Source organism: Netta rufina (assembly GCF_964035555.1).
Source record: "Netta rufina genome assembly, chromosome: 9".
In the NCBI taxonomy this organism is placed as follows: Eukaryota; Metazoa; Chordata; class Aves; order Anseriformes; family Anatidae; genus Netta; species Netta rufina.
Window position 1 is genome coordinate 15,693,773 of NC_140132.1, and position 24,602 is coordinate 15,718,374.

At 45.1% G+C, this 24,602-nt stretch overlaps 1 protein-coding gene across 6 annotated transcripts in view; it reads right to left on the bottom strand.

Moving 5' to 3' along the window:
* TP63 (tumor protein p63) overlaps positions 1-24,602 on the bottom strand; it is a 102,251-nt gene that overhangs the window by 36,025 nt on the left and 41,624 nt on the right. For all 6 annotated transcript variants that reach the window (XR_014618715.1, XM_084292061.1, XM_084292060.1 and 3 more), the window contains one exon: positions 15,628-15,882. Coding sequence is in view for 5 of the 6 variants with exons in the window: in XM_084292061.1 (XP_084148187.1) it covers positions 15,628-15,882 (255 nt within the window). In the remaining variant the exon portion in view is untranslated. The remainder of the gene's footprint in view (positions 1-15,627; positions 15,883-24,602) is intronic.

The window sequence follows — 24,602 nt, forward strand, 5'->3', positions numbered from 1 at the left end:
AAGCTGCAGGTTCTGAAGACCCCAAGCCACAGACATTTTGTGAGAAGACCTCTCATTCAAAGTAAGACTGCTTTCCCAAACAAAAAGACAGTCTTTGTTACTGGATAACAAAGAGAACAGGAACAGTTCCCTGGGAAACATCATTTTAAAGTCAGATTTCCTAACTAACCACACCCAATTAGTAAGTGATGCCATATTTTTGAGTAATTTTGGAATCCCAGCAGATTTTTTTTTTTTTTTTTTACTAGTTGAAGTTCTGCAATTCCCTTAATTTCCCCCCACCTCCCCACTCCCTCCCAAAAAACAACCTAGACACCCTCAAAAATCTTAAAAAGGTTGAAGGCAACTGGACGCTAACTCCTTCCCTCTCTAAAAAGAAACAAAATGGAGCAAAACAAGACAGAGTTTCAACATCAGAGCAAGTTATTGGCTCACACTGTCCGGCACTCCCGTTTTCCTTACAGCTCATACATGATGCATAAGAGAAAGGCGCAAAGCCTCCCCGGACAGAATGTGCTGTTGCTCTGCACAATGCTGCATAGATGAATTACTACCCTTGCAGAAAGGCAGCTCTGAGGTAGCTGTCGTGAATCTCCTGAGCTGGCACCGCTGCAAGTGCTTTTAAGGACAAGACTTAGGAACAGCCCCTTAGCAGCTCCGAACTTAATGCAAGCCAAGCTAGAAGGCAGTGGGTAAGGGTTGGACCCAACACTGGCAAGCTATTTGCAATAGAAGGGTAGCCTGTTGGTGTCGCTCGATGATTTTCAGACAAAGTGGGGCTTTTTTTTTTTTTTTTTTTTTTTTTTTTTTTTTTTACCTCCAGGAGCAGATTCATGAAAGCTAACTCTCTCTTCAGAACTTTACCAGCTACTGCTGTGCAGAGGAAGACACCGTTAAACCACCAGCATAACCCAGACGACTCGCCATCCACCAGCTTCACATCTGAACAACAGAAGAGTCCACAGGGAAATAAATATTTAGATCTACCGTTGCAGATGCCAACTCTAATAAAAACCCTAAATAGAATGAGAGATACGACAAAAGACACTATGTGGATGCAACTCTGCTATTGCCATGATGGCCAGGATCATCACTAAGGCAGCGTGCAAAACCTCTCCGCTCAAGGCACTGGGGGAGAAGTAATCCCAGTTTTACAAAGCTTGGAGGTGAAAGATAGACCCAATCCAGAGGGAAACAGTTGGCAAGGAGCAACCTGACAAGGGAGAAGGCCTAGTCACAGCACAACAGCTACCTGACCTGGGAGGACAACAAATGATAGAGGCCCAGCTAGACTGTAACTGTTGCCGCATATTTCTTATTTAAATGCAATTTGTTTAATCTCAAGTCGGATTCAACCATCAAAGGCTCTCTTCTGTAGCACACTGACAGTTCACTCTAAATCTCTGCACCTTTAATCCTTTAATTAGCCAACAAAAATGCTATCTCAACTCTTTCCCCAACCTAAGCTAATTTTCTGCATGGAGCTTCCAACTCCTGTAGGTTACAGGTTTTAGCTGCTCATGTAGCCAAGGGGAAAAAACAAAACAGCCCCCACCCCATTCCCACACAGGCTGATGTATGCTCCTCTCCATGCTGCTTTTGCTCTTCGGAGAAGTTCTTTGCAAAAGCAAGGGGGACCCATTTTCACTTTGCCTTAATGGGTTAGGAGGCATAATTACATCATGAAATCCAGACAAAGAGCAAGCAGAGATTTTGATGTGTAGCACAGGGGGGGGCTGGAAGAACCCAAGGACAGAGCAGTGCTTACACAGAAATGGGATAAAGCCCATTTACAACGTTTAGCCCAATACATAAAGCCCAATACAACATTTGAGTGAGACAGCATCATTCCTGTCATGTAGCTTTAGCCACCTCCTTGATGATTTTGGGTTGGGAGCCCCAAAGTAAGCAAACCAACCCCTGGATAGCCAACTGCTTTGGGGGCTCTGTCTGAACGAACATTTCTGCAGAGATGAGCTCTGCTACTGCTCCAAAGGAAGACTGCATGAATCACCAACACATCAGGAAAGAGCCCCGTTCAGGTCATTTGAGCCCCATTCAGGCAGCTTGAATTACACATCAGGCTTTTCCTGCAATCCAGCAGAACAAACTCAACCCCGCTCTGCTCTGAAGGATGAGATGAGCAGCTAAAATCCTCTTACCTGAAGCCCGAAGCATAGGGTGTGAGGTACGGTGTTCTCCTGAATACAAGCCTAAAGGCTTCCCAAGGTTAGATGCTCCCTACAGAGCATGGCAAAAGCAACCACTGCTTGCTCACAGGCTGCTAAAGGCATGCCCATAGCACAGCTGCAGCAACGGCTGGCTTGACACATGCTAACTCCATGTGTGACACACTGGGGAAAGGGCTTTAGGTACTGCAAAGCTCTCTCTGCACAGGCCCCACACTGGCATGTCCAAATTGCAACACGCCAGAGGTAACAAACCCAGCCTGTTGCTGCAGCACCACCCAGACACGGCTTTTCTTCCTCTAGCCACAGCCTGGCAAGTCCACGCAGCATGGCAGGAAGCCTAAGGCTCGCCCCAGGCTGGGTGTCCACCTGCTGGGCATGGACAAGCCACAGGAGGCTGTGCTGGTGGCCAGCCAGGGAGCACAGGTGAACAACTGCACTGAGAGGCATCAGGGACTTGACAAATGCATGCAAATGCAGGGGTGAGCGTATCCTCACTCTGATGAGCAAATGCACAGTGGAAAAGCCGTGTCTACATCAAAGGTAGAGGACAAGCAATTCTGAATCTTGCAGTTCCTTAATTTGCTTGTGCAGTAGGTCATCAGCAAGCATTTTGGCAAAGACAATCGGCGCTAGGCAAGGAAAGAAAAAAAAAATAAAAAAATCAGGAGTTGACATTTCTCATTCTAGCTGGAAAAGTCCTTCATTTGCAGCCTGCTGATGCTGAGCACTGCCAAAACACTACCCAAGTAGTCTTACAACTCTGACCATGCAGAACAGAGTGCTTTAAATGTCTACCTCCTCTGGCAGGAATTTAGAGGCAGTACGTTCACATTCTCCACCTTACTCAGTCCAAATCAGTCCCTCCAGCTACCTAGCAAGGAATCCAGCCCACACAGTAAGGAGAAAGATCTTAAGTAGAAAGATCTTAAGTAGAAAGATCTGGCCAACAGTTGCTGCACCCCACTGACAGCAGACCCCATAGTCAGTGTCTACAAAACTCACAGCAATTGTATGCACAAGCTATGGCTGCATGTACATCTCTAGAGTCTGCTACGAAAAAGTCACGCAGAGCTCAGTGTTTAAGCTGAATACAAGAACCTCAAGAAGCCTCAGCTTTTCAAGAAGCCTCACCATTTCAGCTGCTCCTGAGTCATATAACTGTTCTGCACTGCCACGGGCCTTAACAAAGAGGCATTTCAAGTGCACAATTACAGGCAGGCAAACAAGCTCTGCTAAGTGCAGCTGCTAAATGCTCGTTCTACATTTGGTTCTTACGGAACACCGAGGACAGGAGTAGCTGGCAAGGACCATCTGATCAGGAAGCTGCCTTCTGGTGTCCAGGCAGCCAGCCTGGTAACTCGGTCTCTGCACGCTCTTTGATCGATGTATTAGGAAGCATCTCTCTGCTGACAGTCCTCAGGGTGTGCAAAGGTTGTAAACGGTTACCAGATTCACTCCAGGCCAGAAATCAGGATCATCCTGCAGCACTGAGATGAGTAGGATTTTCTGTTTTCTTTTTAAAAAATAGAATTCTGTAGTGCTCTGAAAACAGCTAATCAAATTATTAAAGTGCTTAAAAGTTTAATGAAGAAATCAAAGCTATTAAGCAAACATTCAGCTTGATGTCTTTCCCTTCTTACCCACCCTTCCTCAATGCATTCAAAACCACTTTTTGCTGTGCTACAACATGTTTGAACAGGTACTGAGATACAAACAAGTCTTGGCCCCATCTCATACAGAATGGATTGGTTGCAGATGTTCTCCTGCAAGCTACATCTTGCCTTCTGCAAGAGCATTCATCTCCAAAACACATCATTTCACCTACTTTGCCTGAAGCCAAAACTCAAAGGTTATTTAATTTTTAATTTTTTTTTATTAACTCTAACATACCTACAGCTGTGCAAGCAAAACCCCATCTGGTTTTTCAAGGCACGAAGAGGTGAACGACTAAGTTTAGATAAATGTGACCAAGTTGAGGCAGTCGTCTTTCTGTTCACCTATGCAGCAGCCAACAGCAATGTCAGGGGTGCAATAAAACAAAAAACCTGCTATATTTCAGAGAACTCTGACATATTTCACTATCTTCCTAGGACAAGTCAGACATGAGCTCATACAGTGGCAGGTGAGTCAGTGACGAGTCAGACAAGAGCTCCTTAATTAAGCTTGAGGGGCGGATGATCCCTCGAAGGTGTAATCAGATTGGTATGGCCAGTGGAAAGAAAAGAAAAGAAAAAGAGAAAACTGAGTGAACTGTTACACCCTTAGCGATCTGTGCCAGGCAGGCTGAAGGCAGCACGCAGCCAGAGATCCCCCAGCACCCAGGAATGGCCATCCTGCCCCACTAACCAGCAGCCAGTGCCTGCCTGCATGCTCAGTCCTGTTCCTCCTGGGAGCTAAGTGCAGGTTTCCCCAGCGAGCAGGTTACGCTGGGGTCACATCACAGGCATGGCATGACCCAGGGGGTTCAGGGTTAAGGTGCACCCCAGAAATTATGCCTTCAGAGCCAGGAGGGTGGATGGCAATAGCTCAGACCTGTGTGGTAGAGATGGAAGCAGTCACAAGGTGGTCATACCCAGCCACTAACCAACAGAGCGGATCTTGGCCACGTGCTTCCTCAGCCCTTAAAATACTACCAAGCAACCCCACTTAAGAGAAAGACCCTACACCCTACCAGTTCTTTGCTTCGGAAGCTTGCCTGAAATTCATTTCAAAAGACACATCAGAATATCAGCATATTAGAACAAAACAGCCCCATTAAACAGATTGAAATCAGCGGTGTGACTAACAGCATTGGAGCGTTTTGTGCTCACAACATCAGACGTGCAGCATGGAAATGGTTTGCTTCCAGCGCGTGTCCCTGCAAATGCAACCCTGAATCAGGTCACCCGTGGAGCTGCTCTTCCCGTCAGCCAGGGATCGCACTGCAGCGTCCTCTGCACACCAGTAGCACCAGTGCAAACCAGTTCTGTCCATCTGTGTATTGCACAGATCAGCTGAAAAAGTGAACCCAGGAACAAAGAATCCTGCCTCTGTAGCCTCTATGAGAGGCAGGGCAAAGGAAACCAACACAAGTGACTCAGAGAGGTCAGCACACCAAAGGGTTACCAGATGAAAGTTAAGTTTATTCATTTCTTATAGGAACTGTATTTTAAAGAAGTTTATCTATGTGCTGTCTTAGAGAAACTTTAATCTTTACATAACTAACAATGGCTCTTCTGGAGCTTTTCCTAGACACCTTGTCACCTCCTTTGTGGGTGTCAGTACTGTAGAAAGCTTCAGTAGCAGACCTAGAATTGCACAGACTGATTTTTGTTGCAGTCCCCTTTGTTCACAAGGGACCAGTCAAGAAAATGACTAAGAATGAATAACGTGAGCAGTGCGCAGCAGAAGAGACGGGAAACAAGGAGCTCATCACAAAACCAGTCACCACCTCACTGATTAATGAACAGCTGTCATTTAGTGCTCAGCCACCTGACAAAATCTCATGAGAACACTTTTTCTCTCCCACCCATGGCGATGCTGATGCTCAAAAGTACGAACAGAGCAGGCACACTGCCCTGCTGCCACCCTTGGGCTAGACACCAAACCCAACAGCACCGCTCCCACCCCTTTGCTTTTCCAGCCCCATCTTTTAAGAGAGGAATTCTGGATGCTCTGGTTTAGTAGGAAGCATGGGCTCAGCTCTGTCCCCCTTCCAAGGAGGTCAGGAGCAAGGCAGCTTGCTGGCAGAAGCTCCCAGCCACAGCTCACTTGGGTGAGCTGATAAGCCCCGACAGCGGCAGGGTGTGTTTGCCCCAGCTCAGCACCACAGCAGCGCTCGCACATCGTAGCACTGCAGCTACATAAACAGGAAGAGGCTTTCCCTTCGCACCATGGCCCCCACATCAGCAAGTCTTATACCTGGTGCACCTGATGCAGGTAAATCTTGAGGGGAAGCAATGAGCTCTCAAGAGGGGAAGCAAAAACCCAGACACAACTTAGGTAGCTTCAAGCTTTAGCCTGGAGATGTGCTTTGACTTGCTCAGAAGTTGGTTTGTAAAAAGATTTGAGTGTCCTCTAAGTAAGTCAAAATAAGAGGCCTGAAAGCTAAGCCTAGCGATACGAGATGCAATGCAAGCAGCAGCCTCCAGCCGCCCCCCCGTGCATTTCCCTTGGGGGATCCAAATGCTTTACAACACAGGATCATGCTGACACCATCCTGACTTGGAGGGTGGGCACACGGAAAAGCAGGGGGAGAAACGGAGGCAGAGGGAACAACTTGCACAACATCGTCCAGATTACATCTAAATCGCAAGGCAGGAGCAGTGCTGAGGCTGGGCTCGGAGCCAAATCCACGGCTTGCCTGTGCTGCTCCCTTCCCGAGCATCTCCAGGCGATGCAGCCTCTCTCCCCAGGAGGAAAGCGTGGCGAGCCCCAGGCATGAGGGCAGCACACACGGGCAGGAGAGGAGGACCCATGCAGGGACGCTCCCTCTGCTCTTTAAGGGGAGGGAGATTCCCTTTCCTCCTCCAGACTTGCAAGGCAGCATGGCTGTTGCTTCTACAGGGGAAAAAGCCAGAAAACTTAAACCCCAGTCTCCCCCCTCTTATTTCAGTGGCTGATGTGTATCAGCAGATCATGAAACGCTCCCTTTATCATACGAGCAAGTATTCTACTCTCCTTGGGGGGAAAAAAGCTATCGTAATGCATCTGATAAAACGAGGGAGAAGCAGCACTTTGCTTCTCAGGATGCACCGAGTTTTGCTCCAATGTGCAAGTGTTATCTGAAACAACTGGAAGCATCAGTTTGTATCAATACAGAGATGCAATTTCTCCACTCCACTCTATTTGTAACAGGATCCAAGCTCTTATTTGGGTAACTATTCTACTGTGTTTACAATAACAAGGCTGACACACCTGCACACAGCAAAACCTCATGAAAAGATTTCCATTGCATAATAAAGTTCATGCTCTTTCTATACAGAAGCCATCCCTACCCAGGACACTTTAAAAAATAAAACAAAGTAAGACTTCTTCATAGCATATGGTCTGCCAAAGCACTAGAGCTAAACCCTCAGTATACAGAGCACCACGAATAAAACAAAAAAAATATGCTTGCTTCAGCACACCGCCAATCTGTTGCTTGTTCTGTATGTAGATCTTATTTCCCTGCTAACTTCATCGACTGCAATATTTCAACTGACCTAGGGAAAGGAGTGATCATATCCAAGGCTGGTCTTTGTTTGCAGGGTAAGCAATAACTCCTACACCAGCCAACCTGAAAACCCTTAGACCAAAAGTAACTTAAGTTACTCAAATATTTTTTTTTCCTTGTGTTTGGGGGTATTTTTTCTGGTTGAAGTATCTTGAAACAGTGTTCAATTGAGACACGTAATACAACTCAGGGGCATGGGGTAACTGGCGACTTTTTTTTTTTTAAGGAAACTTTAAGAAACTGTGCCCCAGAGTGGGCTGCCTCCTTTTTGGTCCAGCTTGCAGTGATGCTTGGCAAGGTAAGGTGGCAACTCATCAGATGCCTTGCTTGAGCCATGCTGCAGTTTGCATGCTTCGTGCTCATGAAATCCAGGAGAGCTCAGCAGCTTTTAGAGAGGCAACCCCCAAGCTCAACAGCATGAGACCCTAAAGCATAATAAATAAATAAATAAATAGCCCAACACACTCCAAAAGACTACTAGTTGGGAAATACCATGGACTTCTGGCACCTTGGTTTCCCTTCTCTAAGATGGCGACTACACGCCTGATTTGCCTACCGAGCTAAGGTGTTTGCTGATTAGGGAAGTAATGTTTGTGCAGCACTTTGAAGATTTAAAGTACTACATTAATCCTACATGTTGTTCTCAGTAGAAGCCAATTTTTAACTACGAGGAGGAGAAAAAAAAGAAAAGAGGATTTAAATAGTGACCCTCCCCTACTTGTAGATGTTCACTCATCTCCCAGCACCAGCTATTCTTATCTGTAAGATGTTTTTTTAACCCTTCCTTCTCAGAATTCTCAGAAACCACAAGTCTCATTCAGCTTTTATTTGAAAAGTGGCTTCTTTCCAGGCTGTGGCTGTTTCTTGTAAAGTTAATTCCTTTGGTAATACTGCTGGAGGCACATTGGTATGTTTAGTGTATGTGTGTATACATATATATTTTCCCCCTTTTCACACGGTGTTGTTTTTATATGTGTAGTGAAAGATACCTAATCCAGGATTACGATTCTCTTTATTCCTTTCTCATGAAAGTAGGTGGGGCTTTTTTGTGCAAGTTGCATTGATGAAAATTATGTTTAATTAACTTTTTCTCTCCACATAGACAGAAAGAGTTCCCATTAAGAAACAAAAAGAATTCTTGCACTTAATTCTCTCCCTCTGAATTTTCTCTTCAGAAAGGACAAACTTTAAGACAACTTTTGCCAAATCCTTGAGTAAAAAAAAAAAAAAAGGCAATGCCAGTAGAGCTAGAAACTGCTTGTGCAAAGCAGCAGACAGTTCTGCTGCCCCTGTGGGCCCTAAGGAAAGACACAAGCCCTTCCCACAATTACTTTCTCCATCCTACCATGCCTGTCCCTAATGTCTCAGGGTTTTGCACTTGCAGATCCTGGGAGACCTGTAGTGAGCTCTAACTGGTCTCCAGTTAAACTGGGAGAGTCAGCATAGGCACAGCAACCAGAAGACTAAATCCTGGCTGAAAGAAAAGGACATTCACACCATCAATTTAGATGCTTTCCTCGTGTCCAAATGTCTGTAGATGAAGCATCCCTGGGCACTAAGAGCTCCGTTCAGGCTCTTGAAGTCAGTTGTACGACAACAGAGTTCTGCCATCGCAGAAGGAACTTGTCTAAAAGGGAGCATCCTTCAAAACTTATAACTGCAACAGCAGCTCAGATGGGCAGACTGCATGGCCTTAACAGGATTTACAAAACAACAGAGGAAAAAAAACGAAGAGCCAGCTCACGTCAAGACATTTTCTGGTAACTATTACAAGGAGCTGTACAGCTGCTTGCAAGGAGTAACAGAAAAAGATAACTGCTAATACAAACAAAATATACATGACAATGAGATTAGGGGGAAAAGGAACAATTACATTTTAATGGGAACCTAATGCACTCAGATCTCCTTTTACTCAAGCACAAAAAGCAAAACAGACTCCAGCAGGCCCCTCCTGGACTGGTTCTCACAGGGAAACTGGTTCTTCCCAGCTCTGCTAGCTTGAAAACACGTCCCTGCCGTGAGAAAGGCACCTCCTTCAAAGACAACAAGCCTGGCTGCCCTCTTTCCAGGTAGGTGACCTAGGACAAGTTTCATATGCCTCAACAGCCTTAACATCAGGCTCCGTAATATCACAGAGGGAAACACTCCAAGTTATTCAAACAGGAAAGTGTGGTCGACACCTCTTCATGCACGAGAACCATCACTACAGCCAAACCCCATCCTGTCTGCTCTGAGCAGGGAAGAGGTGTGTGCACTAGAAACAGCCTCTTTAGGCAGGTACAGCTGCGAGGAAGTTTAGGACGCCAATTCTTACCACTTCTTGCCCAAGATAAATGCCCAAATAAGGCAATGCTCCTGCTTTGCTGAGATCAGTGCAGAGCCAAGCCCCAAGCTCACACCATTGCATCAGTTCTCTAACAGTCCACAGCGTATGCATCAACAAGCAGCCAGGCTGCAGAGAAAACCTACGTTTAAAGCCATGAAAACATTAGCAAAATGTGTCCAGAAGATGACCAATTTCAGTGCTTGGAGACATCTGCAGAACCGTCTGCACAAACAAGCCTCTCTTGTACGGAGACCCTTCCCAACCGCCCTGTGCTAACAGCGAAAGCCCTCACCACTGCTGACTCAGAGCCTCCAAAGAAAGGTAAATTCAAAATCCCAAAACACGACTGCTTCCATTCCCCATTTCCTAACAGCTTTAAAGAATATTCAAGGGTAAAATTGGGAAAACTCAAGCCATGCTGAATATAAGACAGTTAGCTTGTGAGAGTGGCACGCTGTTGAGGAGTAACAAAGCTAAGATTTCACATGAACACCTAGCACAGCACCACGTGCAAGTTCACTGGAAGAGTCACCAGCCTTCAAAGAGTTGTCACTTACAATGCAGAAAGTTGATCAGCAGCAGGAGCAATACATTACCAGTGTTATTGAAAGAACTCATTACTTGAGCAGCTTAAGAGAACAGTGAACAATTAGAGTCAAGGCAACACCCTCTCACTGCTGCAGTGTCCCCATGCACCAACTTCTAACTCATTTTATATATATGGGGAAAAAAGTCTCATTTTACCAGGTGGTTCAAGACAATACGTCTAAAATTAAAATGGAATGAATGAAATTGAAATAAGACTGAGATGGACCAGCCAAGGAATCTGCACTCTCCACCACGGAAACCTGTTCTTGCTAGCATGGACTAATTTAAGCGCGATCTTTTTGCCCTCCTTAAAAACACAGCCTTTCCAAATCCAATACCTCCAGCCAGCACAATCCATTTACTTGCTTTCTTGCATGTTGCACAGATTGTTATCCAGCTTTGCTATTTAAGAGTCTGAAATCTGAATATTTCATACAGCTTTAGGTACAGCTGAGTTTATTGAGAACAGGAGAACCAGGGTGCCTGACTGGAACGTCGATTGCAGCTTTGCAAAGCTCCACATTTCATAACAAAGCAAGGACCAACCCTGCTCATCTCCAAACTACTGCAGGGCATGAGAATAAACTGCTATACTCAGGTATTGCCAACATTTGAATTATGCAAGTTTTCCAGGGCAAGCTGTCTTCAGCAAAATCAAAAAATTGCAAATAAATTTCAGTTTCCATATAAAAACTTAAAAACTATTTCTGCTCTATCTTTCCTTAACCCTCGTGACTACCAAGAAAAGCTTTAGAAGATTTAGTAGATGCACCCTAAAGGCTCAAAAACCTGGGGGAGAATATGAAGAACCTGTTTGTCTTTTTAAAAAGTCTCATGACTTATACGGTGGTATCTTGCTTATGGGAATGGGTGGATCCGATCTGTTTTTTTGATAGCTTGAGTTTGGCAGTAACGTTAACTTTTACTTACCTTGACACACAATTTTAATTTTTACTTTCCTGCTGCAGCCATGCTGTTCCCCGTGTAAGCTGCTCTGCTGGCAACAGGTGATTGCCAAACCTTTTTAAGGGGGAAAAGCCAGTACAGTTATTTATTTATTTACTTATGCTCAGAGTGGGTGGGGAGACCTGCACACAAGTTACTTCCACAAATAAAAAGAAGTCTGAGGTGGCACACTTTTGAAACCTCTTGTTTGCTTCTGCTGCAGAAATGGGAGGAGATATTGCAAGCCTGGGTATATGAGAATTCTCACAGAGGAAGTATCCCACAATAAATGACAGCTCCAGATAAGCTTCACCCAACTTTACCCAATTCATGGGGCTTCTCTCACAACCTTAACAACTGACTGTCTCAGCATTACAAAATGATAACTGCTTGATCCTCTGCTGCATGGCTTCCCAGAAGGTTTTGCTGTAACATGAGCTCCTTGCCCCCAGTATGCATGTGAGAAACTTAGTTCAATTTAGACTGCTAAGGCTTTTGTTTTTAAATACTTCAAGAGAGTTTCAATTGTTAAAGGTTTTCCTTCTGAAAAGACTGATTAACCTGCTTATATTCTTACTTGTGTTCTCAGGTCATTAATTAAAAAAATAATCAAGGATGCTTATAAAGTCCTCTGCAATCCAATCTCAATTTGTCATCGTTAATTAGCTCAACATTGCATACAAATGAAGAGCTAACCTGATTAGACAGCATGTTTTACTGGAATTCCTACTTAAGGTCATGAAAGACTTCAGAGAGAAAATTTGCAATATTTTCAAAGTGAGCTGCTCATACATATGAAATCACTCTCACCTCGCAGCAACTAGTGTTTCTCTCCAGTTTTTAGCTAGTTCCCTCCCCCCTTTAATTAGGATCCCATCACAAACCCGAGCAGAGAAGCAATCCTCCTGATGTTACAATCATCTCCTTACCAGCTTATCCTATACCAATCCTCCTGATTTTGGCACTGTCCTAGGAAAGTAAACCTGCCTGTAGAAATCCAGAAAATTGGGAAAAAAACAGTACAAAAAACAGTTTTTCGGCGTGAGGGTGGAATGTAGGGTTGTTTGCAGTGAACTGGTATTTAGGTACTTGCTACTAGTAGTTTCTCTAGAAGAAACCTGGAGATATACGTATGAATTCGGATCATTCCCTCCAAAGCTAAGCACACAAGTAACCAAGAAGGCTGATGCATCTTCAGATGTACGTCTTTAACCCTCGCAAAGCAGCTTTTGCTTTTCTAGGAGAAATAACCCAGTCCTCTCACCAAGCCCACAGCCTTCGCTCCCATGACCTAATCTAACATGACTCAGCCCTGAACAAGCTCCTCTGAGCTACAGCAAAGCACCCTGCCAGCCACGACAGGGGATCCACCACCACCACCGAGCCTTCCCAGCAGGGCAAGGTGGGTCACCTCAGCTAATCCCCTCCCAAACAGGGGAAAGTGCGATACAATGAGTTTCCTTACTTCATACTGTTGCCCTGGGGAACACAAGAGGAAAGAAAAGAACTAAGAAACAAGGCTTTCAAGTTTTGGACTCTTAATAAGGGTGGGGCCATCTAGTAATTAAACTTTTAATAGGTCATTGCAGTGGAAGAAACTCTTCCAGTTGGGTAAGTTCCTAATCCATCATTAAAAAAAAGTCAACAGGCATTAATCAAAGCACATGAAGTCACATGGGGGGGGGGGAAGAATGAGCAACTCAGAGAACTTGCTCTTGCTGAGAGGATGGGGCAATCCTTCTTTCATCAACATTTCGCGCATGTTTCCACATTTCTCAGGACAGCAGCGGGAAAGAGAGCCTTCACATCCCTCCCCGCCCACCCCACTGATAAAGCTGTCGAACACCTATTACCAACTGCTCAACAGCCCATGTGAAATGAGTTGGTGGATTAATTAGCACAAGGGCAGAGCTCTGAAGATGGAAAGATGCCTGAGTGTGAAATGCATATTGATTGAAGGTCCCCAGCAGCCACCACAAGACTGTCATCAGCCACTGACAGCACACAGCAGGCTGCTCCTGCACAAGCAGCTAAATCCAGGTTACCTGACTCAGCACAGGGACACCCAGACATTCCTCCATGATCAGAGAGCTGTTTAGGAGTCTATTCCTTCAGGAAAATAAAGACTTTTCCCTAGGCAGATGGCAACAGCCACAGGCAGCACATCTTCTGTTTGTAGCATCACCCATGTTGGGGCAAAAGAAAACAAATTGTGCTGGTCCCCAGGCTGTTGCACATTTGATGATCAGTTACCAAGGAATACTTTGTAAGACCAGCATGAAACTGCATCTTTGACTACCACACAGATTCGTATTAAAATCTCAGCCTCACTTCTGCCTGCCAGAAAGCCACTATCACTACAGTGAAACATCTCAAGTGTTTGCTTCATTTTAAGCTTGGGATTAGCTCACTTGTCTTCAGCTCTGCTGGAACAGCCTACTACATATGTTCAAAATGCATTTCAAAAGACCGCTTCTCCCAGTTGAAAGGACAGCATCAAACACATTGGTTCCCTGCAGCTGCATTAGATAATTCTTAGTACATATGTATCAAAAGGGAATGTCTTTTTCATATCTCCTCAAAGGACCCTCTCCGGAGCAGCTTGCAAAAAATCCAAGGGCAGCATTTTCTCGCTCTGAGAAATGGAAAGGAGACCTGACTGATATTTCCTTCCTTCCTTAAAGGGAAGGAAAAATAGTGTGTAGTGTAAGTGCAGAAATCTGGGCATGAAAACAAGCATGAACGAGGCATTGCTCCCAGTGCAGGTAGAGAGAAGATGCATTTCAACCTCACATTAAAAAAACTTCCACCCTTTTACCCGTAAGCAATCACAAATTTGTTCTCAAGCAGACATAATACATTTTAACCCCATGAATCAAGTTTTAAACAAGGTTATTGTTAGCAGCTTTAGACAAAAACTTTCTGAAAAATTTACAAAGGATGCAGAACTACACCAACTTACTGTTAAGTGGCATCTCTTTCCAGCTGGCCACTCAAGAGCACAAAGGTTCCACTGCTTTATCACCAGCAGTGCCGAGGACTTTTCGTTAAATATAGTCTAGCAGGAACTAACTAAATTTGAGATGGAAGTTGTTCTTTAGTGGGGAAGAAAATAACGTTCTTAGCTTTTAATCAAAAAGTCTTTTTTTGTTTTGTTAAAAAGTCACTGCTTTTGTCCAGGTAGAATGACTTCTGAAGATGGGGAAAAAAGCTTCAGATAATCCTGATACCATTAAACAAAAGGTACCATAAAATGAAAGTACTCAAAAACAAAACAGTTTTGATTGAAGAAAAATAGAAGACAATTCATAATATGCTGAACACTGAGATTTGAGCTGATGCTTGAAGAATCACTATATGCATTTAAATAAAGTCTTTTCACAAGGGATTCAAATCTGGTTTACTTAATTATCAGGCACAGCAGGGGTTACTGGTAACATAGTTTAGGCATTTAACTCTAGAGTTATTCATAGGACTGAGGCTCAATTTGTCTAACCCTCTTCATTCACTACACAGAGAAGCACATATAGGGGATTATTCACTGCACCAAACTTGAGTGCCTGAAGTAGAGGAAGGCAAATATTGACCATCTTTGTAGTGGAGAATAGTGCTGTCTTACACATTTCTAGAGCCCTAAATCACACCAGGACACACAGCTCCAGCAGTGCTGCCTCCTAGGTTATGAGGTTGAGGTTTCAAGAGTTTGAACAACCAAGCCAGCTCCAGAAATCAAAACTTATTTACTATTTATTTTATGAATAGAAGTAAACAAAAAACCTACTACCACTACTCTGACAGCCGGAGGAAAATGCTAAGTTACAAAATTAACCTACATCCTGCAGGACTGACCAGAGCTGGTGACACTGGGGTTCTCACACTATCTACAAGGGGGACAAGACGTGGAGAAAGAAAGCCCCACTCTGGGTCAGATCAGGGAGCATCATCTCCATCCCGTACCTCCATCCTGCTGGCACAGCCTTGCACACTGAACCTGAACCTTATGCAAACCCATGGATGCTGAAGAATGCCAAGGGAAGCACTGAAGCTATCCTTAGGCCCATCTCCTGTTTATACTCCAGCATATGCTAGACCCAAATCAAGAGCCACTGTTTCATCACGCATGGTCTTTAAGCAATTGTCTTTTTGCAAGGCATTTTATTCACCTGGGATTTAGTAATCCTATTGAGGGTTAAATTCCCACCACACCCTCCCAGAGCAACCAAGATAAATCTCTCCCTTCTGTGAGTGTGACATGTCATGCACTTGAGAGGACACAGGTTACTCCATTCTTGCACAAGCCTGGATATGTATCAGACCAGCAGTGTCGCTATGAGCTGCAGGGCTGAAGCCAGTGAAGGAGCAAGGCTACGTTGCATCCTTACCGTCCATGTTGCTGACTTTGCTGTGCTGGACTGTTGAAATGATACATCGAAGCTGTGAGGTCCCGGGTAGTCTGTGTTGGAAGGAATGGCTGGGGAGGGCGAGAGGGCATCAAAAGTCGAGCTGGGCTGGGCATAAGGCGAGGGCGCCGTGACGCTGTTCTGCGTGTGCTCCGTGTTGTAGGGGCTGGTGGAGGAGGAGCCATTCTGAATCTGCTGGTCCATGCTGTTCAGGAGCCCCAGGTTTGTGTACTGTGGCTAGAGGCAAACAGATGCACAGAAGTGTTACAGAAGCAACCTTAGCACAGACTGGCTAGCAGCAGCACGGCCTTCGTGATGGAGGATGTACAGCATGCTCTCAGCACCACCCTACATGTGTTACTCAAAGAGGAGGAATATTTGCAGAGAATATACCCAATTTTCCATCAGTGACTGAAACAAAGAAGTAAATGAAACAAAGAAGAAAAGCTTTGCACAGCCACACAGTAGATCAACAGCATGTAGCTGAGCTGGGAAACGAGATTGCATACTAGGAGATGATTCACAGGGCAGCAAGCTATCGCAGGGAGGCAGGCTCCCCGGGTCTACCAACACCCAGATCCAGACCTTTTCTTTTGCAGGGATTGCTATAACTTGATGAAAATCATCAGGTTCAGTACAGTGCAGCTGGCTCCATCTTCTACAAGGCTACATCATCCAATGGTCTTGTGTTCTACCCAAAGACCATTCCTCTTCTCACAGATCAGACCATACTATGTAGGGTGACACTTAGGAGCACTAACTTGGGTAGTAATTGTACTGGTCTGACTCGCTAGCAAAGAGGCCCAGAGAGCCTTTAATCATACCTATGCCTGGGACTCCAATATCAGGGATACTGGAAGCCTACATATGGTCAAGACGACATCAGACAAATTCTGATGGAGAATAATCCATCAAGGCAACCTACCTGATTTTATAATTTTTATCCACAAAAAATTGGGAGCTAGGAAAATACTCTAGGGAAGGAGTTACACTATTACACCATTCTTTTATTCCTCCAAAAAGAGCAAGCGCTGGCTGCAGACACGCAGGACAGCAGGTGAGTGGGACATGTAGCCACGTACACGTAGTCTTGTTCTTGTGCTCGTCTGAAGGGCATCATTTGTGCCAATCTTAGGGACAGATGTCTGTGGTTCACACACACACCCCCATCAGCTCAGGAATCACCCAGGGAACATGCAGTGACAAACACACCTAGTTCTGCCACTAGCAGAGGACGTGGCACACAGAAATTGGGCTCCTCCCTTCAGTTGAGGGGACAGGCACCCCATTTCCCTCCGCATCCTCCAGTTTCAATCCCACCCAGAGCTCTAAAGCTTGGGTATCTCCCAGTACTTCAGCCAGTCTGCCAAAGACCTTCCTCTTTACTACAGTCACTCCTTTTCTAGAGAGGCTCCAGGACAAGTCTCTATCATAAGCCAAGCAGCAGAGGCTCTTTGCCTCGCTGAAGCCCCAGGAGCACCAGCCTCACCTCAGGCTCTTCCTTTTGCTTCTGTCTGGAAAAGGCTAATATTTTTATGGAGCATTTAATCAAGAGCCCGAGGTGAGGCTGGTGTTCCTGGGGCTTCAGTGAGGCACATGGGATCTTGCAGAGGTGATGCAGCTTGCTATTACGAGCTGAGACGCAAAAAGGTTTTGTGGGGAATAATGTAGGGGAATTAATTTTAGGAGCTGGGATGGTCTGCAGAGGGAGCAGGCAGAGAGGAGGGACAGCTGGCTCATTCCCTTGCTCTGCCAGCAGCACACCATGTCCTTGGGCAAGCCACCTTGCCTCCCCCTCCACCCTCAGCCTACTTGAGGCTGCAAGGTCTCCAGGGCAAGGATTGCTCCTTGCTATGTAAAAAGCACTGCGCTTAATGGGCCTCTGCTTTGGCTAAGGCCTCCAGGCAGTGGAGTAATAAAAGCAATTACATATTGAGTCCTAATCCTGGATGAACCAGTGACTCTCCGTGTTGCCTCGGGTTAGTCATTTACCTTCTCTGCCTCAGTTTCCCCATCCACAGCAGCACAGAAGACACTGGATGTCCCAGAGCCTCTGTTAGAGAGCCCACAGCTAGGCTCCAGGCATGCGAAGTAGCTGTTGCAGGACAATGATCCAGATGGGATCACCTTCTCCAAATGGAGATTGCAGCTTTGACAATGCAGATGACAGTTATGTCGCATCTCCTGCAGGTTATTCAACCACCCATGACTTATTTAACGGACCTGGGATGTGCTTTTGCTGGAGGCTAGTTCTGTAATGAAGGTGCTGGGATGCTGATGTGCAGCACCAGGAACACTTTTGCTGGTCAATAATTTTGTACTTAGTCAAAAAAAAAAACAAAACATCTCTCCACCCTTCTGCTCCATAGTACAAACAAAGCAGATTTTTCGATCACTTAATCAAAATTAGTCCCACACCTCCAGCCCTAATAACACCTAAAGACACCTCAAAAAAAAACACCGAGGTATCGCTCGGTTGTTTTACTTCTCATGGAGATTAGCATCAGACGCGCTCCCTAACCAGCCGAATGATGAAAAGGCGACTGTGATGAAAACAGTCTCCTAAACCAGCTCAGACAGCAAAACAACAGTGTTTCAGCTTTCACTTAAAGACTGTTTCTCCTAATCCCAGACTGCTGAAGATTGTGGGGAAAGATGACCAAAGGGCCAGTCAGCATTAACGAGGCAGCACGGTCTGGAAATGCTGATGGTGCTGCCCAGACATCAATTAAAAAAAATAAGTACCCCATTAAAATTTAAGATATCCTTATGAGAATCAAAGATCCTTGTCATTCCACTCAGTCCAGGGGCCATCTGTCTAAATGTTACCAGCGGAGCAGCCATTCCACCGCATTTATACACTCGCATGCCACAGCTGAATGCCATGTCCCCATTTGCTCCTTAAATAACTATTAATCTCCTCGCACTTATCCCAGCGCTGACACGAGCAGCTGTCCGACTCCCCTCTTGTCTCCCTCTGAGTCCCACCAGCCTTTCACCTTCCCTGGCCCCTTGCAGGTGCCCCCCAGCCCGGTGACAAAGTGCAGGGAGCTGCTGGCTTGGCGCTAAACCTCCCAGCTATGCCCCGAGGCGGGCGGCGCAAAGAGTTGTTTGCGCTCAAGGGGTCAACATCTGAATTGCTTGCAAGGCCCCCGGAGGAATCAGATAAGACTCTGGGAGGCACACGCCTTCTGACAACACAACAATTAGAGGGGCAGCAGGCCCGGGGAAGGCGCGCGCTGGAATTCACCCGCGCAGCAGCTCCCGCCGCAATAAAACTCCTGCGGCCCAGCCGGGCTGCGGACGGCGAACGCTGGCGAGAACAAAGACATCAAGGGCTGCGGGCACGTCTGCAAGGCAGCAGCCTCCAGGGAAGGCTGCAGGGCGTGTGTTTGCACAGACAGACGCACACACAGCCTCCCCTCACCATGTACAGAAAGTGGTTGAATTCAGGGATCAAGCCTTGCCCGGTTGGAAGCCCAAAGTTTTGCCCGTACTCTGGTTTTGGTGGGGAATTCTTCTGAAAAAACTGCAGGATCTAGTCCCACCGCTGATGCCTGGCAGAACAAGAGTGCTAGCTAATAGAAAAAAGAAAGCACAGATTATCTAATTCTCAGAGCCTTGGTTCTCTATTTTGTTCCCCCCCCATACCAGGTTTCTGAAACTATTAATATCGCTGAGGCATTGCAAAAGCCTTCAGGCGAATTTAACTGCAAATAATTAGAGAGATGCAATTAGATCCCAACTACGTATTTTGGGACATCATTTTGATAATGCATCTCGAACTATCAGTTTCACTTCCTACATCCCATCAGCTCCGCTTTCAAGTTTTCATGCTAACTCACGCTTCTAGGTTAGGAAAGCCACGGTTTCACTAGAGACACCGCTGAATTAAGAACCAGACTGGAGACTGCAGAATCGTTTAATCCCCAGTCCCAGCTGCAGTAGGGCACCTGCCACAAGAGGGCAATGCAAATGCTCCAGTGCACAGGACCCAAACTGGGAACCACCTCTGCAGGAGAAGTATCCCACTTTTTCTGGCTGCAGCCCACTTTCCAGTCCAATGTGTTAAGAAATAAGGCTATGTGATACAACTGCACAGAGACCCTCTCACTACCCACACATGAAGGAGAGTCACACAAGTGAAGAAAAGCTTACAAGGAAACTTCATAGAAGAAAACAAAAAAGCATCATCCAGCTTTTAACTGCTCAGCTATCAACATCTCAGAGTTTTGAGGTTTTCTACCTGAAAATAAAGTTACCAGCCTCAGGTGTAGAAACCCTTGATGTCTCCAACTCTACCTATAAAAACCCTTCTCCATATCTCCAAAGAAACGTTTATCTATGCTGCGTACACACGCTGACAAAGTCTTAGCTTGTAACTGCTGGATCTACATGGCTCAAGAGCAGCGTTCAGCTACTCAAAGCCTTGCAAAACACCACCACTGGTGCTTATTCTTCAAAGATATGAGGCGATGAAACCAATATAGTAAACTACCATGGACATTAGTAACAAGAAGATTTTTACAAAGCATTTTGCTACTTCTGTGCTTTGCCCCTAACTGCACCCCAACTGATGCACCAAGACTAGCAGTTGGAAGCCTAGTAGGAGACAATTTATGGTGATATTTCAGTGCTGGACAAGACAAAGATTCCCTTTCCTCTTGGAGAACATTCATCCTGCTGCTTGTGGAACGTCTGTTTTCCAGGGTGCTTAAGGCTCATCCAAAACAGATGCCTTAAGTGTATCAAAAAAAAAAGATTTGAATCAACCTAGTTTTTCAGACCTTCCCACAAGAGGATTTAGTAGGTGGAAATAAAGCACTTAAGCTCAACAGAAGTGCTTCTATCATAATTATTAATCAAGATAGTGCTGACTGCAGAACTGTGCAGCTTCACCAGTTGCTCAGAAGGCAGCTGATACAATACGTGATGTAGGCGAAGTGCTTGTGCCATTACAAAGAAGTGCCAAGAAATTAAGGGTTCCACCCATGCCCCTCAGCTAAAATCAGGGCAGAAGCTGAAACAGATATCTAACTCATCACAACGAGAGGTGTGATTTGGGTTGTATCTCTCGCCTCTTTTCTCATCAAAAAAGACTAAAAAGCCCTCCTGGACTGGTGGAAAGTCTGATGCAGAGAGATCTGTGGGAAAGATCTCAGGCTGGCACTCCTTTGGGGAGGAACAGGCTCGCTGTGGACATCACCCAGGCCGCCTCCTGGCCATGGAGGCGAATTGTATGCTCACTTCAACACCAGATCAGGCCCAGGTGCCTGCTAAGAGCCCGGGTGCTGGCAGCAGGTCACACAGCCTCTGCACTCCCCCCAGCTCCATTTCTAAAATGCCAGCAAAGCCAGCAGGTCTACTTTGAAGAGGTTTCCCTCCAGACCTACCGTACAGCTTAATACAAACGTTCGGAAGCCCTCAGATGAAGCGATAATGTGTACTTTTACCCGATGTGAAGAACAAGCAAGCAAATAACTTTGGTTCAACCAAAGATATCAACAGTTACCAAGATATGAGCTTTAGGGCCTGAGAACCTAAACTCTAATTACTATGGGTCATGGCTTTTAGCACTACTGCAAATCAAATCGACCTGAATAATCTTACTGTTGGGTTATTGCTTATTCCGAGCAGGGAGGAGACTCCTTCACATCCCAGCAGCGTTACTGAGTCCTGGCATGATGGAGTGTGCTGGACTAGAAGTGGCCCTGCAGTCAGCAGCTCCCATCCTGGCTCTCTGACCAGCCACAGCAAAACCAGAAGTTTAACATCTCAGCTCAATTCCACCTGTAGCAGGGAACACGAGTATTTCTGTATATTGCCTCCTGAATTATTTAGAAGGGGATTTATTGAGCCATGCATTAAGTACAACCATGGTAATTTTAAGCAGCTAGGTACAGGAATATTAATGAAAAAAGACACTCTCCTTCCAAATAAAAGTTTAATATATCCAATATATTCCTGCACAAGTATTTCATGTTCAGCAGTTAAGACAATCCCAGCAGGTTGCCCAGACAATTTCCAACACCAAACATGCAAGCACAACCTAAAGAAAAACTCAGTCCTTCATTTCACCCAGATATTAAAAAATAAAAAATACTATACACCAAGTAAACATAAGCAACCAACTGAAGCCATGCAACCTTGTTTAAAGTTCAGATATATAAGCTTAAAGAACTGCCTGCTGTGCATACCTAAAGCACCCCTTCCCTTTCAGGGGTGCCAATCAGCCCTTTGACAGCAGCCAGCTTGGTAGGCAATGCTGCACACACTAAACAGAAGGCAGCACGCACCAGAAATTTGCGAAAAACACACCATCATGCATGAAAATGTTGTGTTTGTATACCGGGCAGAAGGAAGAAAGGCTGGGCAGCTTTCACTGGAATTAGCTACTCCAGTGTGCATGTTACGCAATGTCTGTACCATTCAGGTTAACACACAGCACAGGTTTAAGAGCCATACCTAGCAAGACTACCAGCTGTGTGCGTTTCCACTCAGACACAGCTCTGTTGACCTCAACAGAACTTCTCATTGAGTAGAAGTCCGAAAAAGCAGGCATTTGTAAGCCTGGAGAATAACACGGGTTCATGAAAAAACAGCATAAGGGCAAGTTTCCGTCTGCCCAAAAGGCTGCAAGCTTTGGAGTCATGTCGTTCCCCCCAGCTGCAATTGTTCTCCTTTTTAACTAAACTTTGAGTTTTGCCCCTTGGTTAATTCATTTACTTTAACTCAGCAAGAAGTATTTTTCAGCCAGAAGCAGGGTGCCTTTTAAAACAAGCACAGCCCAAAGCAGGAATGCCTGTAATTCCTGACTCTTACCACCTGCCACAAATTCAGGTAAAAGCGTTTGTCTAATTCAAGGATTAATAGAATGACAGTGCATCCATCTCACACAAATATTAACTCTGAACATCTTGTACTGTCTAAGTATTTTTCAATGCACATAAAAACAGTATTAATGACTTCCCTATAGTGCATTTTAGGCTTTTAATGCAGGGAAAAACAGCCCTCTGAATTGGGCTCTTGAAAGTGTTCTTGCAACAAAATCAACTTCAATTCTGAAAAAAAAAAAAAAAAATCATTTTGTGTAAGCTTCTAGGCTATGCTTAGCTATTTTGAAAATTCAGGTAGTCTAAAATAGAAAAAAGTCCAACAACCACCTCAGTGTATGCATATGCAGTCATTTCTTTACTGAGCTTCTGCACAGCGATTTGGTAAGTAATTGAAAACTATATAAACAGACAAGAAAAAAATTGTCATCCTGTGAGATACCAGATATAATAGGACACAAGAACTCCATGATTTTAAAGCAAATTGATTAATAACCCAAAACACTCAGCTTACTAGAACTAAATCAGAGGCCAAGAGCTTCCCATGTTCTCTTATTACCAGCTGGACAGCACAGTGTCAACAAAGATCTGAGGAGCCAGAAAGCACAGACTATTTGGAAAGGCACCCCTCGTGCTCCCAAGAGATGTAAACATAACTGAAGACAAAGACCTACAACAGGAAAAACAGAAAAAGCAAGGCCTAATTTTTTTTTGCCTAATTTTAGTGGCCGAGCAACTCTATGACCACAACTCGGCAGAAACGCCATGAACTGGGTTTGTACAGCAATGCTGAGAAGTTGGATCAAAGAAAAAAAAGTAGCTTTAAATATAAAATGAACAGATTAAAATACAGAATTGGGGTTGGGTGGGCAGGAAAGGAAGACTCCAGTAGTTGATTAAAGTTGCCTTGTTTCTTGAACTCTTAACTGGATGGTAATCATCGATGGCTATCAGTCATTTCTGACATGCAGCATTTTATTGCGTTGAGAGGGCAGCATTAGGCTGGACAGGATATCTGTGTGTCATCCACGCCGAGAGGCAGACACTAACCACCAAAGTATGACCATAGGGCACAAAGACAATGAATAATCAGGGTCCGAACAGCACCAGGAGCTGAAGTTAATTCCCAAATTCATCATTATGCTCAATAAAAGCAGAACACGTCAGTTTTCAGACACCAAGGTAAAATACTCCAGCTAGGTAGCATTTTAGTCAGAACGAGAAATTCAGATCATCTGCAAGTTAAATAAATCAAGTAGTTAAACAAAAAAAAAATCCAAAGAAACCACGCATAAACCCCCACACCCACTCTTTGAAGCGTGGTACAACTACAGAATATAAGAATTCAATAAGAGTTATAGGAGGGCAAAGGGCAAATTAAAACAAGTTACAGCAAGCAACAAAAAGGGTTATACTGCAGCATGAGAGTCCCCACAGATTAAAAAGGAAGATCGACCAAATTTTCTATCATATTCGGCCAATGCATCTGTCCAAAACGGGACAAAACACATGGATAACATCTCAAAGCCTGAGCCACCAAACAGACCCAAGCAGCACCACTGACTGCAAAGCTTGCAAGATCACATAGGGAGCTGAGAGGACTGGCTGCCAAATCCTGATTATACCCCAAGTGCAGAGAACAAAAGGAGGCAGGGCTTTGCCTTCTAACACATGGCTTTATTTGGTATATTAAAGCAGCTCCTGGCCTGCACCAAGCAGCAGCAAGCTGGCATCACCTGCACCCGAGGACCTGTTGGGATTCAGTACAGTGGCACACAAAACCAGGAAGCCACCCCAAAAAGCTGGCCTTTGAGAATGGGATCAGTGTGAACGTGTGTACCTACAAAATGCATGCAGAGGCAGTGCTCCTTCCACAGCGACTTCATTCCGTAATTCTTGCAGCCATCAAGAATGTTTTCTCAGCCATTTAAGTCACATTACCATAATGCACACATACAGAATTTCCATGGTGCTCTGTTACGGGCCCTCCAGTGTTGAATAACACAACCAAAATCACTTCCCATTTTTTCCCCTTGCTGTACAGTACTGCTGACTTCAGTATTCACATGAGCGCAGGAAGGCAGATCTCCAAATCCGCGCCTTGCCTTGAGACACTTGACTGTG